The 16905-nt window shown below is 35.2% G+C and overlaps 1 protein-coding gene across 1 annotated transcript; it reads right to left on the bottom strand.

Annotated features, from left to right (window-relative positions):
- Positions 1-7921: 7921 nt before the first annotated feature.
- Positions 7922-13597, bottom strand: LOC129005571 (aprataxin-like). Its single transcript, XM_054434486.1, has 3 exons — positions 13321-13597; positions 10934-11067; positions 7922-8808 (listed from the first exon to the last, which is right to left on the bottom strand). The coding sequence occupies exons 1-3, from the start codon at positions 13569-13571 to the stop codon at positions 8645-8647; spliced, it is 549 nt and encodes a 182-aa protein (XP_054290461.1). The 5' UTR covers positions 13572-13597; the 3' UTR covers positions 7922-8644.
- Positions 13598-16905: the final 3308 nt, after the last annotated feature.

Here is a 16905-nt window from a genome sequence, read left to right as displayed (position 1 = left end):
GTAAGGGGAAGGTCGGGTAAGGGTCTGGAAGACGACGTGGGCTAGCGGAAGGCGACGCAAGGTAAGGGGAAGGTCGGGTAAGGGTCTGGAAGACGACGTGGGATAGCGGAAGGCGACGCAAGGTAAGGGAAAGGTCGGGGAAGGCTCTAGAGGGCGACGGGGAATAGCGGAAGGCGACGCAAGGAAGCGGAAGGTGACGTAAGGTAAGAGGAAGGTCGAGGATGGATCTGGAAGGCGGCGTAGGGTAGCGGAAGGCGACGTGAGGTAAGGGGAGTCAAGGGGACTGAGGGACAATTTAATATAACAAAAGGGGGAAAACAGACAGGTGTAATTCGGGCACGTTACACCTTTATGAATAAAAATAAGTGATAAATAAAAATAAGGGTATGATATCATGCTTAGAGATATGAAGAGTTAATTACAAGGTATATCATGTAGGCCTACAGTAATATTATTTTTTGATTAGAGCTAGGTTTAGTCTAGCATGTAGCATTGACGCCACTTTTACTGGCTTTAAAGTGGCCCCAAAAATGTACCGTGCAAACGCTAAATGACGTGCCATTTTTAGAGGAATGGTGCTGTAGCGTGCCATCAGGAGTAACGCCACTAATATATGTTTCGGCATTTATTAGTGGTGCCAGTAACGTAAACCACAGTGCCAGTGCTAGTGACGGATGTCTAGCTCTTGTGTCACTTGTATTAACTAGCCGGATCCCTGTTATAAACGTGGTTTTCTGTATTAGTACATATATGAAATTAAATAAATTCAAAGAAGTGAAATGTTTGTTTTAAGGTGTTATGGCAGAAACAGACCACATAATATACATTTTTTGTTGAGAATCATGTTATCTTCTGACTGCTAAAATTATCAATACAAACATTAAATGGTGACTTGTCATGAAATTACAGTAGTTTGAAGTAGGAACACCCTCTTTGACAAGACTACTGGTTGAAATCATCTTTAGCATGCTGTGGTGTCTGCAGAACAAAGTCTCTATCTCAATAGAACTTCTCAACCTCTGTTAGAAAACTTCGCAGACAGACAAAGTGTAAGGACAAGGACTAAGTGCTTAGATCATCAATGTCACAGAAAACATACTACTATAACCCAGAATGCCAACCGCGTGGTAAAAAGCATTAAGTGTTTTGAGAGAGCTTTGCCTGTCAATTGTAGGCAGCGCCACCAGCGTTGCTATGCTGAGTGCATGGCAACGCTGGTGGCGCTGCCTACGATTGACAGGCAAAGCTCTCTCAAAACACTTAATGCTTTTTACCACGCGGTTGGCATTCTGGGTTATAGTAATATGTTTCCTGTGTCAATGTGCACAATCAAGTCCAGTTCAGGTTAAATAAATATAGAGTTTTAGGAAAGTCAAAATATATTTCAAGTCAATAAAAAACTTGTTACAATAAGATAAATGACACATGTATATTTAACCACAATGTCTTAATGTCTCCATCATAAATTGAGCTTAACTGTAATTCTTTTAATTCTTAATTTTAATTTTAATCTTTAATTTGTTAATTCTTTTCAGTTCTAGAAAATATGAAAGTTTTTTATTTTTAATACATAAAAATTCCAATAACATACAATAATTAAATCAATTTAAACACTTTTCTGTCGTTATAGTAATTTTTTGTTCCATTTCAATTAAGAACTCAAATTATATTAACCTACAGTAGACTCCCTCTTACCCGGACTCCTCGCGACCGAGGCCGGATTATAGGTTTTCTGGTTAAACCGACAACCCCAAAAAATCATTAAACCGACCGTTTAAATGTATACTTTATAGTATTTGACTTAAATTTAGAAGAGCTTTGTATTTAGACACGTGATCACTGGTCCCAAATCTTTCCCACAAGAACGGTCGTTTCGGTGCCACCACCTTCCTGCCAATCTAGTCCGGTTGAACTGATGTGCTGAAAAAAATTGTCCGGTTCAAGAGATGTCAAGCTACCGCCGAGTGTAGTCCGGTTAAAAGGTGTCCGGATAAGAGGGAGTCTACTGTGATTATCTTTTTTGTTTTTTTCTCTTGAGGTAAAGGTAGTTTTTTAATTTACCCATTGTATATTTTGCCAGCTTGTATGGCATCTTTAGGAGGTATTCTATCTTCATACCACTTACTTATATTCTTATAACACTAACTTTAGGTGTAATGTTTTGGTTTGGCCCGACCGCAATACAGTCAACAAGTGTTTTAATTTTGTGTAAAGCACAGTTTGTAGTTTTATTGTTATAGAAGATATGAAGATAGAAAGACCGCCTGAAGATGCCACACAAGCTGGCGAAATATACATAGGAGTACTCCAAAGAACACAAAGGCAACAAACAAGGCAATTAATGTAGCCTATTAGTATGTTAAAATAAAATGCACAAAGACAGATGCAACCTATGGAAAATTGTAATAGATAAGTAATACATTACAAAAGTAATTAATAATTAATAATACATAAACAAAATAACATTTAACAAATAATAAAGCTCAACTATAAAAGCATTGCATCCCTAGGGTATTGACTAGTGAGTCTTTTTGACCAGAGTTCAAGTTTAACAAATGGGAAAATGAACGGGGTGTGAAAAAACAATTTTGCCTAAGTGATGAATTATATTTTTTGTCATGTAGCACTATTAATTAAGCAAACAAAAATACTTTAAATGTAAAGATAATCTCAAAAAAAGACTTTCACCTTGCTATTACAAACTAGAAAATTGGTTTAGTGAATTATTAAATAATTTTGTCCATTACAATAGTGTTGGTGTACATTATACTATCGATTTTTCAAACTATTGACAAGAATGCAATAAGAACCGATGATAAAAAAATTCATACATGCGATTGCTTACAAGCTAAAGCCACGTCTCTACCAACCGAACATGTTAGTCGAACAGTGTTCGGATGTTGGTTTGGTGAAGACGCCTTCTCAAACACTTCTGAACGCCTTCTGAGCGTCGTCACAGAAAACATACTACTATAACCCAGAATGCCAACCGCATGGTAAAAAGCATTAAGCGATTTGAGAGAGCTTTGCCTGTCAATTCGTAGGCAGCGCCACCAGCGTTGCTATGCACTCAGCGTAGCAACGCTGGTGGCGCTGCCTACGAATTGACAGACAAAGCTCTCTCAAATCGCTTAATGCTTTTTACCATGCGGTTGGCATTCTGGGTTATAGTAGTATGTTTTCTGTGGCGTCGTCGTGGGTATCTGTTGTTGGCTGTAATAGTTCGCTCAAATAATTCTGTCGAAATCACGTATCTCCTCGTACAGCTTGTAGCAGATTTCATTGTTTCAGGGAAGTTTTGCATTTGCTATTGGATTTTTATACACATGTAGTGGTTATTTTTAACTTTTTTGATTGATGATTAAATTAGATTCAGTATTTTTAAATTGACTGATGAGTGATTCAGCAGAGATTGAGTATAATAACAACTTGGGGACAGTAGAAAACACCATTGCTTTGATCCAGTCATGAAAAAACATCCCTTATCCAAGTGAAAAACTGTTTAAGAATAAGGCTCCGGGCACGATACGAACGGCGCCGTTCGACATCGGGTCTCATTTAGTTGTGTATATATTTGTTGAGGGTGGTCACGATACGTCTGAGTGGCAAGCAGCACTGCTCATGGTTTCAAGTCAAAACCGATTTTCGCGAAAACGCCGCTCAAGTGAGTCAAAGTCATGCTTCAGTTCAGCCTAAAATTACAGGGAAACAGCAGCAAACATGCAATACAGGTCGATACGTAAGGTGCAGTCCAGGGAATGTTTGTGGAATGACCAGCACAGAAGTTTTAAAACACTTCAGTCCCCAGAAAAGTATGGACCAAGTCAGGGTTAAGGTTTTTCTAAAAAATAAGTTTTTCTTTAAGCCGCAAACAATTGTGAGATAGCACCAATAGTTGCAATACGTCTTGCAGGCAAGCATAGCTTACCATTTTCGAGTAAACTGACTCATAAAACTGGGGAAATTTGATGAGCGTTATAAATGTGCCGCTTATATTGTAGCCTCCACCATTTATGTGCCGCTCGCCGCTCTTATTGTACCCGAGGCCTAAGTACTAACTGAGTGATAATGTCTCATCAATTGCTTCCAATGTGGGTTGCACTGTTGATGAAGTAAAGAAGAAATTAGAGAGTGTTCTTGATGTGTTGAAATATAGAAGGGAGAAGAAGAGTGCAACAAAGTCTTGAATGGGAACAAGGAACAAGTGAGAAAAAAAGCTTTTATGGTGAATTAAGTATTTTAAGTTTTTGGGTGAAAAATTTATTACCTATTTGACCGATGATGACCAATTCTACCAATAAATAACGACAACGCTGTGTATATGCACTACACAAGATAACTATTCAAAATGTTCAGATCTCTAAAGCGAACATTGATTTGATCGTCCGTGAGATATTGAGCATGATCGTTGAACATGTCTGATGAACTAATTGTGGAATGTTTGTCCGTTATTTATGTTCGCAAATAATGTTTGGCAACATGTTCGGTTGGTGTAGATGCGGCTTGAGTTTACAAGAGAGCAAAAAGTGCAGCTGAATTTTATTTCATAGTTCATAGGGAGTAAAAATCTACTCAAGACCTGCAATGCATGTGTTAAAAAAGTTGTTTTCGGCATTATGACAAAAAAATTTAAAATGTTCAAACTATGCTAACAATGCAACATGGCTATGTTTTAAACAAGTTGTTTAGAGAATACATACAATGACTATTGAATATTGAAATCAGCATAATACTTACACATTGTAACTAACATTTTATGTAGGCCTAACAAGTATATTAAGGAAAACAGTACTAACCTTTTACAACAATTTGTAGACTAAATTTAGTTATAAACTTAACTTATAATGACCAAATGCGCCTAGTAAAAAATACTTGTTACAAAAAGTGTGAAGTACAAGCTTTGACATACAATAGTCAATGCTATCAGTTTCTTACAATTATTATTCATGGAAATGTTGTAAAATATCTTGTTATATTCTAAACTATAGTCTACTCAAGAACATAGTAAAACCCTCAATAATTACTAAATGAATTTGCTATGAGATTATTTAAATTTGACTTTAACCACAATCTTAAGTAGTAATGAGCAACGAGTTTTTGTATCCTCAGGTACATTAACACGTCCACTACCGCAATAGTACTAAAATTTTCATTCATATGGACCAGTGACACACATATGCAACGACTGGTCACACTAGATTGATGTCGCATATTTGCATCGGTGTTCCAATGTTGTTCAAAATCTTATATCTTTGTAAAGGTCTATTTGAGGGCCCTGAATTCTATACAGTGGTATAGGGATGTCTGTCGCATACGTGCGACACTTGGTCTGTGGATATGATGATTAGTTATATCATATGATAGTTAGCAAAACTGTTTGTTACTTTGCTGTTCCACTGGCCCGTGGTCTGCGTGTACTATAAACCAAGTGACACCCGGTCTAAGTGAAATATTAAAAATTAAAATGGTACCTCAGTCTGTGGCAATGACCGCAGCATCGCATATATGTGGTGACTGGAAGTGAACGTGTTAAAAAAGGCAATTTTTAAAAAGGCACACATGACTTTTAATACTAAATCACTAATCTTAACACTTTAAACAACAATACCCTGTGAAAAAAATTAAAATATATATACTGTCCTCTAGGTCAGCTGATGTAAATAAGCTAGGCAGTATGATGTATAAATTTCACAAAATATCATACTAGATCTCCAATTATTGAGACAATTGTTATCCGACCTCATAAAAATACTCAAAAAATTAGATGAATGGAATTTCAAGAATAAAATAAAAAATAAAAACAGTTGCTCATGTAGATGACTCATTGATACGACACTACAGTAGACTCACCGAATGATGGACACATTAGTGCAAACTGCAATGGACATAGTTTTTTGGCTGATTTTATTTATTTTGTCTCTTTGAGATTTTCAGGACAGTTGATAGGATGATTGGAGTTTGTTTTAGTTGTACTGTATGTTAATGGATATTCATTATGCAATGCTGTTAGGACTAAACAGAAAGTGTATTACAATTGTCTATAACATTTATTGAGGACTAGATCTCTTGTATGGATACCTTTGATTAAACTTTAATTACGGTTCGATATATACAAAAGTTATTGCTGTATGTGTTTCTTCATTGTGCTATAATGAGGTAATCTACTATTTCAATTAATCCATTCATAATTTAACTTTTGGCGGTTTAAACTCTATTTATTTTTGACAAACGTTCTGTCACTAGCTGGTCGAACAAGATAAATTCAATTTACTTTTATAAAATGCATTTCTATAAATTTTTTAACCCAAAACAAAACTCAGGAGATCTACAGAAATGTATAAGTAGTAGTTTGTTTACTTAATATATGATGAACAAACAATTGTCCCCATGAATAGAACTGCATTGGCAAGTGTAAAAGTAGGATGCTATGAGGATTGAAATTCTAAACAATTTAAGATAACTTTCATAGAAATAAACACACAAAAGTATGAAATACTTCTGCTATTGCAAATATGTAGCGAGCGAAGAAGGTTGAACTATAAACACAGAAATCAACATTGATCTAAATGGAAGTTTTCCATTTAAATGACTAAGATGGTGAGTGTTAGGAGATCAATATAAACTACTTAAATTGATATACAACACAGTTTACAGTTCTGCGATATGGTTCGCAATAGGGTCTAGAATTGTGTTGCGGTAAAGAGCACTGTAAGTTATACAGTAGTGTAGTGTAGCAAAAGTGAAAAGAAGTTACAGTGAAAAGAAAAAAAATGTAACCAATTGATCTTTTATTTTATTAGTTTTTATAGGGATGGTTTTTTATGGATCTCCAATAGGTATTATTACCAAATAATTTGGGAATAAAACCAATGTGACTTTTATGCATTTTTTACCCATTATTGTCTTGACAGAACAAATTAAAACATATTGCTTTTGTAATTTAATTAATTGTTAATTTAATTAGTTGTTGTTGTTATTGGTAGTGGAGGATAGAATGGAGTCAAAGACCTTTGAGAGGTTGAAATAACATCAAACAAAACCCTGTTTTTATCATCCCAATGAGTCATGGTTTTTACATAGGTAGGTACCTATTTAAAAGGAATTAAACAAAAAATTATAAAAGAAGCAGTCTGGACTTAATTTGGTAGCTCAAAGAATAGGCATGGTCTATCTGATAATAACGTTGTCGATAAAAAAGAGATGAGAGGTTCAAAAAGGGACGTTCAATTAAGTTTTACTGTACTACCTTCAAAGACGACAACAATAGTGGTTTTATATGCGTTTCCTGACGTACTAATAGAATTTGTACATATAAACTAGACATAGTTCATATAAGGCACAAACAATATGTACCTCAAGATGTAGGTCATTCACAACCATAAAAAGCCTATACTACATAAAATGAGCCAATACTTTAACAGCAGTTACTGTTTATGACTGTCCTATTGTCAATACTGCTAACATTGCCAGTAAATGGCGGACAATAAAAAGAAATGGCTGTTTCCTTTCGAGTAGGGGTGTGCGAATATTTGAAAGTTCAAATAGTTGAACGAATACTTTAGTATTCGAGCCCGACTCGATCTCAATGAGTATATTCGAACATTCAAATAGCAAACAAACCTAAAAATAATCTCTAATTTCAACCAAATAAATCATGGTATTGTGTTGTTTAATTACATCCCAACATTTCATGCTTCGTATTATAAAATAACACTAGCAACTTCAGCATATTATAACATCTTTCTTAACTCTAAAGACTACTCGACCATTTTCACGACGATAAATTTTTTGTGTCATTATTAAAATTACTCCGCTCAGCTGCATAGTTTACAATGCTCCAATACGATACTACAACCTACCGGCATGGAAACATAAGACTGTCAACCATTCTTATTTGATTAATTAACAATAACCTATATTGAGCAGACAGATATCTATCTGTATAACTTTGAAAAAGATTTGTTTAGCTTAGTTAATATTAGGATCTACTTTTTGTAATGTGAACTTAACGTTCAGTAGAATGACAAAATAAGTACGGTAGTCTGAAAGTGTTGTGTGAATAGCAATTAGCAAGCTACATTGCGCTACATATTCAATGAAATAAAATGAGAAAAATACTGGAAGGCCTGTACCATACTGATTTTGTACCAAGAACAAATAGTTAGGGAAAAATAGATTATTTTAAAATGTTACATTGGTTAAAATCAGGATTATTAAGTCGAGTTCTAAAGCTGTGATTGTACAACTTTTGGAGTCTATAATAATAACATAAATATTCGCTCGGTAATATCCGATATTCGAAAATATTATGAAGTATTCTATTTGATTTGATTTGAACCCAAAAATCACTATTCGCACACCTCTACTTTTGAGTAGACTATTTACCTCGTATATAATACCATGTTTGCTTCATAAAACACAGGTCTCTAAAACTTTACATATAACTAAAACAACTTTTAAACTAATACAAATAAAAATTGTAAACTGTAAAAACTTAACTTGTACTAGATCACATTCCGTTTTTCATCAGGTAACAAGATAGCGTCTTGTTTAACCGCAACTATCTTACTCATAAACAAAAAGTCTTACCACACACGATCAAGCATGAATTTATTGTCAGTCTTGCATTACTCGTGTGTTCAGCTCAATCTGTGGGAGTATGAGAGATGAGATGGACCTTCAAAGTTGCCATGTTGCTTGGTTTGAAGAGGCATTTGTGGCACTGTAGAGGGGCACGCAGTAACTCATTTAGTGAAGCATTAGAGGGTAGCAACACCCTACCATGTGTTTCCAAATCGTGGATAACACCTGTGAAATCAAATACAAAAACTTTAAACATTACTAAACAAAAAACAGGGAGGAATTGAAGTAACATAATAATAATAATGTCATGCAGCATAGCTGTAGTGCACAAACCCCACATTGAAATTGTAAACGATTAAACTGTTAATTCTCTATCATGATTCATTATGGGTCAGCATTCAGCAAAATCTCATTTTAACCTGAATAGCAAGAAGAGTGTAGAATAGAATGAGATGATCTGTTTGGATATTTTGCTGACTAAAACCAGCTATATTTTACCCAGAATTGATTGACATGTAAATTCTTCTCGGTATCAGACCTTTTTGATTGACACGTGAGCAATAAAACCACTCGGCTACAAAGCCATATCTGGTTCAAATAGCATAAATCTTACATACAGTGATGACACTTGACATAAAACAAATGGGAAAATATCTTAAGCATTAGTGTTTCAAATTGATAAAGGGATTACCCAATCATTGGTCTCATATCTTCTGTGTTATCGAACCTTCTTTTTGATCCATCAAGTACCATGAAATCACATGCTTTTTTCGTAAAGTATGACTGTACACCGAACTGAGTGTATCAAGACAACTTTTTTGTCATCCCTGTTTATACTCTGAATATGTACGGTATGACATTAGGCACCTACACAAGACTGTAATTTCTGATAGTAGAGCATTGACTATTGGAATCTGAAGTAGACATCACATTTATATCGACCAGCTGTCGCCAATTTTGTAGGAAAAAAGGACATACAGAGTAGTTGTGTCACAGAATGCAATAGTTTCTAGAATTCTGTCACTGTTGACATGATCTTTAACTGACTGATGTTGACATGATGCCAACTCCAGGACCGACTCAGACTGGATGTCGGCATCCAGTTCAGGTCATGTCAACCGTGTGTGCGACAGGCCTGTTAAATTAAGGTTTGTATTTTCGTTAAATGTAAAATGTTAGTCCGTGTTTGTGTTATGTGTTTCTCATGTAATGACGCTGCTTTAGCTGAATCTTCTGTCTGATGATGGCATTATAATGGCAAGTTACAACAGTTTGAGCTGTAGACAAAGGTGCTATAGACCTTTTTAATAATTTCACAGCTCAGGGGCTAAAAACATGGATTTTAACACTTCTTAGCCGATTGGGCTAGGATTACAAGCCTGATAAACTACAAAAGGATGTAAACTATCCCGCCGACTGTGCCAAGTGAGGCCTATACCTGGGAGTCCAGTTAGACTTCTGATGCAAGCGAGGAAACCCTTCTACCAAACTTGGGCATTTGGCGCAAGTGAGGGCCGCAAAGTAAGTGAACTGTTTGGGCTATGTCAGGCTCTTGGTTACATAGCATTGAGGAGGGTTAGGGTACCCGGTATTATTTCTCTAAAAGTACGTTCCACCTGGGTTCTGAATTCTAACTTTAGCAATGTGAAACATTGACTAATCACGGGACACAACTTGGTAAATAAAAGTTGTGTTTTAAGTTTACTTACAACTTTTAACAAAAATTAGCAATTTACAAGCCTATTAATGTTTTCAAAGAGTTTCAGTTGGGTTTTCCTAGAAGACACAAGCGGAGCTCCGAGAATGGAGTGCAAAAAATTGATTTTCTGCTCATCCAGTGGCGGTACACTCCGCTTCTAGGAAAATAGTAGGCCTACCATTATATTACCTAAAGCTGGGTTTTCCTAGGCATAGAGGAAAATTCAGCTTTACAAGGGATCTGATGCAACTATTAACACTGTTTACTAATAAACAGAATAAGCACATCACTTGTATCATGTTGGACCGCTTTCCCAAAAAGTGTTTAAGTAGCCTACTTCCTCTTCTAATTACTTTAACAGTGGTAATTACTACCACTGGCGTTTAAACGCCAAGAAAAAAAGGTGTGACCTTAAAGGGAAACCAATAATTAGAGTTCAATTAGTTCAGACTAAAGAGATAAACAGCTCACTCTCAAAACTAACCTAAATACAAGAATATAATAGCCTACAGCATCTTTGAAATCAACCACTAAAAAGTGTTCTAAATCCTTTAAGACTACTAAAGGTAAGGAATCATCGCTCGTTTCTTCAACGAATATTAAATATCCGTTCTAAATAGGAGTTCAATCACTGTATTTACATAAACTTACGTGATATGCTAACGAAGAATGATGTAGTATAAGAGTTCCAATGTTTTGCAGTTTTCAATCCGGACCCTCTAAAGTCATCACTGATGAGATGCAGATGAAGCTGCATCATTGTTGGTTTTGCGTGGAATCCCGCCCTGAAATTAACTTACAGATTTAGCCTAATTTAAATTTACCTACTTATTTAACACTAATAAAAAATGGAAAAAATTGGAGTTACTGGACTATTGCAAGAAATCAATAGATGTAACCCTAGATACCTGTACTTTGAAACAGACTAGGGTACAGTTTTAACAAACGTTACAATAGCATAAACAGATGACTCATAGGCCATGGCAACCATATAACTTAGCATTTATCAATAGTACAGGTATTTAAACACAAGCAGGGCCGTCCCTAGGGTTGGCGGCGCCTGGAGCAAACGTGGTTGTGGCGCCCCCTCCCCCACAGCAGTAATAGTCGCATTCGCATATTTTAATAGGTACTATGTTAATACAAATAGCCGCTGCGTGGCGCCCCCTCAGCCACAGCGCTCGGGGCAGCTTGCTCCCCCTTCGGACGGCCCTGAACACAAGTTGTAGGCCTGGATGTAAAGCATTTGGTTTTTTCAACTCTTTTGCAACTGGCTGATTACAAGTTTAGAGCATAATTTTCTTTCAAATGTTTTACCCGGGCGGAATGAATCTTAGCTAGTAAACTGATAGTTCGACACTCCTTGTAGTTTGACACGGACTGAGCTATTTTGTCAAGTAATATTTAATGTTTACTATTGTGATATAAGCTGACTTGAACATTAATTTGTCATTTATTGTTGACCTCAGACTAATGAACAGTGAAATTGTTAAGCTTTTTAGTAAGTATTTAATAAATTTGGGTGATTTCTATAAAGGCCTAAAACTTGTGTTTTTACTTTCCAATATATTAAACTCCATTTACTCCCTATAGTTCGACACCCCTTAAGTCCACAAAGTGTTGAACTATTGAGGTTCTACTGGTTTTTTTGACAAGTGTTATTCTAGGCTACTTAAGTTTTCTTTTTTCTGCCCATAAATTGAACTAGGGCCTATCCACAGCTAGGGCTAGGGCTGACCATTTATGTAAGAGTATGTAGTCCACAGAAAATATCACATTTATAATTTTTTACTATGATTATAGAAATAAATCTGGATCTTCGGCCCTAGGCCACCTATGTCTTCTTCACTGTATGCTAAGTCCAGTAAGTCAAGATAAGCTAAGTAGGCTACTTACTAGCTAGCTACTTATTCGACAAAGAATCACCTGGTATGTTCATAGGCTAGCAGGCTGTTTTTCATTCAGATCAAGCGGCATAAAACTTGTGTTACGAGTCATTGAGTACGAAACGAGTATTAAAGTCGAGTAGGCCTAGTAAAGAGCAACGGTTAGTTAACTGTGCCACGAAGTAGTTTAAATTTTCAAATACCGCTGGCCTACGATTAGAACTGATTTTTAAAGGTAGCCCACTCAGTTTGAAAATGGTAAGAGCTAGAGAGGCTTAACCGCCTCCAACCGAAAGAAAAGTACTTTAAGACGTACTCGTCAAGCTACTTTACCAACTCTCAAGCAATCTTTAGAGATTGCATAAACTCGCCTGGTACAGATGGAACAACAGGAGGGTAAATATTTACGACGCCCAACTCACCTAAAACACCCTATAAGACGTTGTTAAACTGTTCCTAGACACCAACACTAAAATTTTCTTAAATTACTTTTTTGTCACCAAGGCTCCCTGTAGACACAATACCTAGATTACTAGACACCAACATCACACCTGAAAAACTTGCTTAAACATCGTGACAGGGCAGTTTCTTTTACTAGAAACCTCACCAAGATTGCTAGACACCATTACCTAGATTACTAAAGACCATGCCCAGATTACTAGACACATGAAAAACTTGATTAAACATCGTGACAGGGCAGTTCCTATACTAGACACCTTGCGTAGCCTAACCTAACCATAATCTCGGCATGGTGTCTAGTAATCTCAAGGTAATAGTGTCAAGTAATCTAGGTAATGGTGTCTAGTAATCTAGGCCTAGGTGAGCTGAAGTTAGAGGTGTCTAAGTTAGTAATGTTGGCGAGGTCTATAGTACTGTAATCTGGGCATGGTGTCTAGTATTTTAGGTGAGGTATCTAGTATAGGAAACTGTCCTGTCACAATAGTTAAGCGAGTTTTTCGGGCGTGGTGTCTACAGGAAGCCTCGGCGCAAAATAGGCATTTGAGAAGGTTGTAGTATTGATGTCTAGGAAAAGTTTAAAAACGTCTTATAGGCTAGCCTATAACGTTTAAGGTGAGTTGGGCGTTGTAAATTAATAATAACCAAAATGAGCAAGGCCTGTCATGTTTGTAAAGGTCAAAATATGTTACTTACCAAAACACATGATTAAAGTTGGCACAGAAAGATCTTGAAACTTGATCCATATGTCTCAACAAAGGTAGGTGACTAGCATTTAGAGATCTTATTTCTGGAATCGTAGCTTGAGGAAGAACAAGGAAATGCTCTTCCGACTTGGGGTACTTATCTTTGATAATAACGACCAACTCGTCTTCATAGGCAATAAGGCTTGGATCCCTCATAGCCTTGTACAGGTTAAACTGCCAAAACTGTTTGCTACCGTTCATATTAGGGTATGTTTGTTATTATTAAAGTTTACACAATATTATAATTTTAAAATAGTATAGAAATTAGTAATCGTTAAAAACATTTCGTTAAATAGACATAGTATATTACTGTTACTGGGTCGTCTTGATCAACAGACTTAACCTCTAAATCTGAATATTATAGGTTAGCAACTCTGAATGATGTTAATACTGTAATTTTATATTATTCAGCTAATACCACGGAATCCAATCTACAAATGAATTAATAACTATAATTTTTAACTTGGAAAAAGAAAAACTTAATGTTAATGTTTTAAAATTTTAAAGTGTTCTTGTTTGTTGAAGTTTGAAATTCCATGTCCTCTTCTTCTTCTTCATCTCTCCTCTTCTCCATCCAATCTCCAATCAGTCCGGTTTTTTCTAGTAATCGTGGTCCAATCCCAGGATCCCAGCCCAACTCCATCAGATGATTTGGTTTGTTGATTTTGAACACACAGAAATCAGTTCATTACGACCATGTACGACATTATATTTGTCTCTATGGTATGACAGAAAGAATATAAAACTGGAATCAGATGACAGCTAAATTATGTGTATCTAAAATGTGCAAAAAGCTGATACAACCAACTGGATGGTGTCCATCTTGGCAGGGCCGTACCTAGATACTCCTTTGTACGTGGCGAACCAGCGCAAGTGCGCCCTCCGGGGGGTCTGGGGGGTTGGAATACCCCCCTGAAAAGTGGGGGGGCCCGGGAAAAAATTTGAAATTTGAACATCAGTAAAACACATTTTTAAGCAATTCTGGCTCTTAAAACATCAAGAAATAATTCTGATTTTGACATTGAAAATTTAACTTTTTGCTATAATGATTTTTTTATGGTTTATGCTTAAATGATTGGTTAAACAATATCCATACTATTATATAAAAATCTAATGGTGTCTGTCTGTATGTGTGTTACTAATAGGTGCAAAAACTACTGAACTGACTGGGCTTAAATTTTACAAAAATATATCTATCATACCAAGGGCCATTATAGGACTATTCACATTTCGATACTGACCGTAGGCTTTGCCCCTTTGGCTTTAAAAGTTCTGAGATGAAGATTTTAAAAGTAAATATTGATTGGTCTCCATGGCTGCGATGAGAACACTAACAATGTTTGTTTACATTTGCTTTGACATTTAAATGTAAACAAGAAGAGCTGCTAAATTGCATATTTCACAATTTCAGACAGCTGATACAAAGAAATTAAATATAATATTATCCATAACTATGCGGTATAGGTTTATATTTAATCTAACGTTTTATCATGGATTATTTATTCTAAAACTATGTCAATGATTATAGAAAAAAAAGATTCTATAACCGTTGCTGTATCAACTCCGGCTCTGCTTTGGATTTTTAAAGCGTCTAAGTTATGAAAATAATGTTATTGATATGTTTTCATGAGAACAGTATGAAAATTACAATGTATAGATGTTTTGTTTGAATTTGGAGTCTACTTTAAATAAATTTGAACTGCTTAACATGTGTTAGATTAACTTAACATAGGTAACTTGCACATAACATTGTGTGTATATTTAGGTAAATTAAGTTATTGTCTTTTGCTAAACCTATGCTGAAATTAAACTAAAGAATATCATCATTAACTAAATTGTACGTTGATTTTTGTTTTCTAAAATGTGTTGTATATGTGTAACTATATTTAATTATCAAATGGTAATACAAAATACTCTTATTTTATCTTAACATAGCTTTCAGTTCACATTTACTTTATTTGAAAAAAATATCATTTGTGTTTTGCCACACCACTGATTAAATTAAACCAAGGGAAATATCATAAAACAAAGCAGTACACACACTGTGTCCTTTTGTTTCTATAATCAATTAAATATCTGTTACTAATGTTTACTTAATGGTTGTGTGAAAATGTAAAGGCAATTGGACGATGGAACTGATTAAAAGAACTGGTTTGTATATTAAGTTGTTTGTTGATATTTTTGTAGTAGAATCAGAGATGAATTAAACATAATGTATTTGCTATTACATTTTTTAGTCCTTGATGCTTTGATAATCATATTACAGTAGTTTTGTCTGATGTCTTAAATGCTAAATTATTTGTTTAAAATTGTTTAAAGTATGGATATAGTTTCTTTAATATTTTAAAAGACTGTATTGATAAGGCACAACAATATTTCTAAAGTTTATAACAGCTGACTTAGTTTTGCTAATGATTCATTGTGAGTGAAGAAACTGAAAATGGAACGATTTGTGATTTAATATGAAGAAGAGTGAAATTAAAAAACGAATGTTCATTTAAATTTAATAATTAGTATTTTTGCAACTTCAAAATTGAAATTTAAAATGTCAATAAAATAAAAAGATATGTAATAAAGGGAGATGAAGGTAAATCATGTATGTCAAAGTTTTATTTGAAGATTTGGTCAGTTTTTCTCATATCAGCCTACACAAGATTTAAAATTAATCAAAACCAAAATGGTGGTATCCACTACTTACCAAATTTAAAAGTCATAACTTAGAGGTTTCTATTAAGGCCATAAAAGTTGCATTTTCTTTCTAAAAGCGTTGGCGGATGCGTAACTATTATATGCAACAGATGTAAAGATTTTTCTATTTTGTGTCCCCTTCCCGTTGCAAAGCACGGGTACAACAGCTAGTATTTTTATAAAACATAATGATCTGTTATCCCAATTTCATCACAATGTATATTAAGGTAGTAAACAAAAGTAGGCCTATCCCTTTTTGTGGAATTTAATTTTAATAAGTAAGTTACAATAAGTACAATGTGTACAGACAGAGTTATTTACATAAGTTTTAATAGTTACAACTGTTTTCTGACTTCATCAATATTTACAATTCCTTGCTTTAACGAGAGCAAACTCATTGATTACTTCATCGAAATCAATTTTGGATGCTCTGTCATACTCGATTGATACAATTGCCAAATTTGTCAGTCGAGTTTCGCACATGCTCGATCTGAAGTAGTTTTTAATTATCTTGAGCTTGCTGAAACTACGCTCGCAAGATGCAACACTGACAGGCATCGTTAAAAATATCCGTAAGGATATTTCTACATTTGGATAAGCAGCTTTCACTCATATTTTGAAATGACCTTTAAGAGATCCAAGTGAGATGCCTTCTCCAAGTCCAAGACCTACATAGCCTAAGTAGAGTATAAGGCTTAGCGCTGAAAGTGGCACTGGGACTGGACTGAGTGGACTGGCGTGTGGAGGAGAACTGGCAAGTGACAGGCTTGCAAATCAAACAATAATACGCCCAGCGATGCCAACTTAGAATTATTAACTTTAAAACGAAAATAGTGTTATGCTTACC

Source organism: Macrosteles quadrilineatus, unplaced genomic scaffold, assembly GCF_028750875.1.
Source record: "Macrosteles quadrilineatus isolate MER2022 unplaced genomic scaffold, UCM_ALF_1.0 Scaffold_23__1_contigs__length_1887923, whole genome shotgun sequence".
In the NCBI taxonomy this organism is placed as follows: domain Eukaryota; kingdom Metazoa; phylum Arthropoda; class Insecta; order Hemiptera; family Cicadellidae; genus Macrosteles; species Macrosteles quadrilineatus.
This window is presented reverse-complemented; position numbering and strand designations above follow the sequence as displayed.

Excerpts from the sequence above, each read along its gene's own strand:
- LOC129005571 (XM_054434486.1), bottom strand. The coding sequence starts at position 13,571 with ATGAACGGTAGCAAACAGTTTTGGCAGTTTAACCTGTACAAGGCTATG. Across the intron at positions 11,068-13,320 it reads AACTTTAATCATGTGTTTTG|GGCGGGATTCCACGCAAAAC; the intron begins GTAAGTAACATA and ends AGTTAATTTCAG. Across the intron at positions 8,809-10,933 it reads ATTCTTCGTTAGCATATCAC|GTGTTATCCACGATTTGGAA; the intron begins GTAAGTTTATGT and ends TTGATTTCACAG.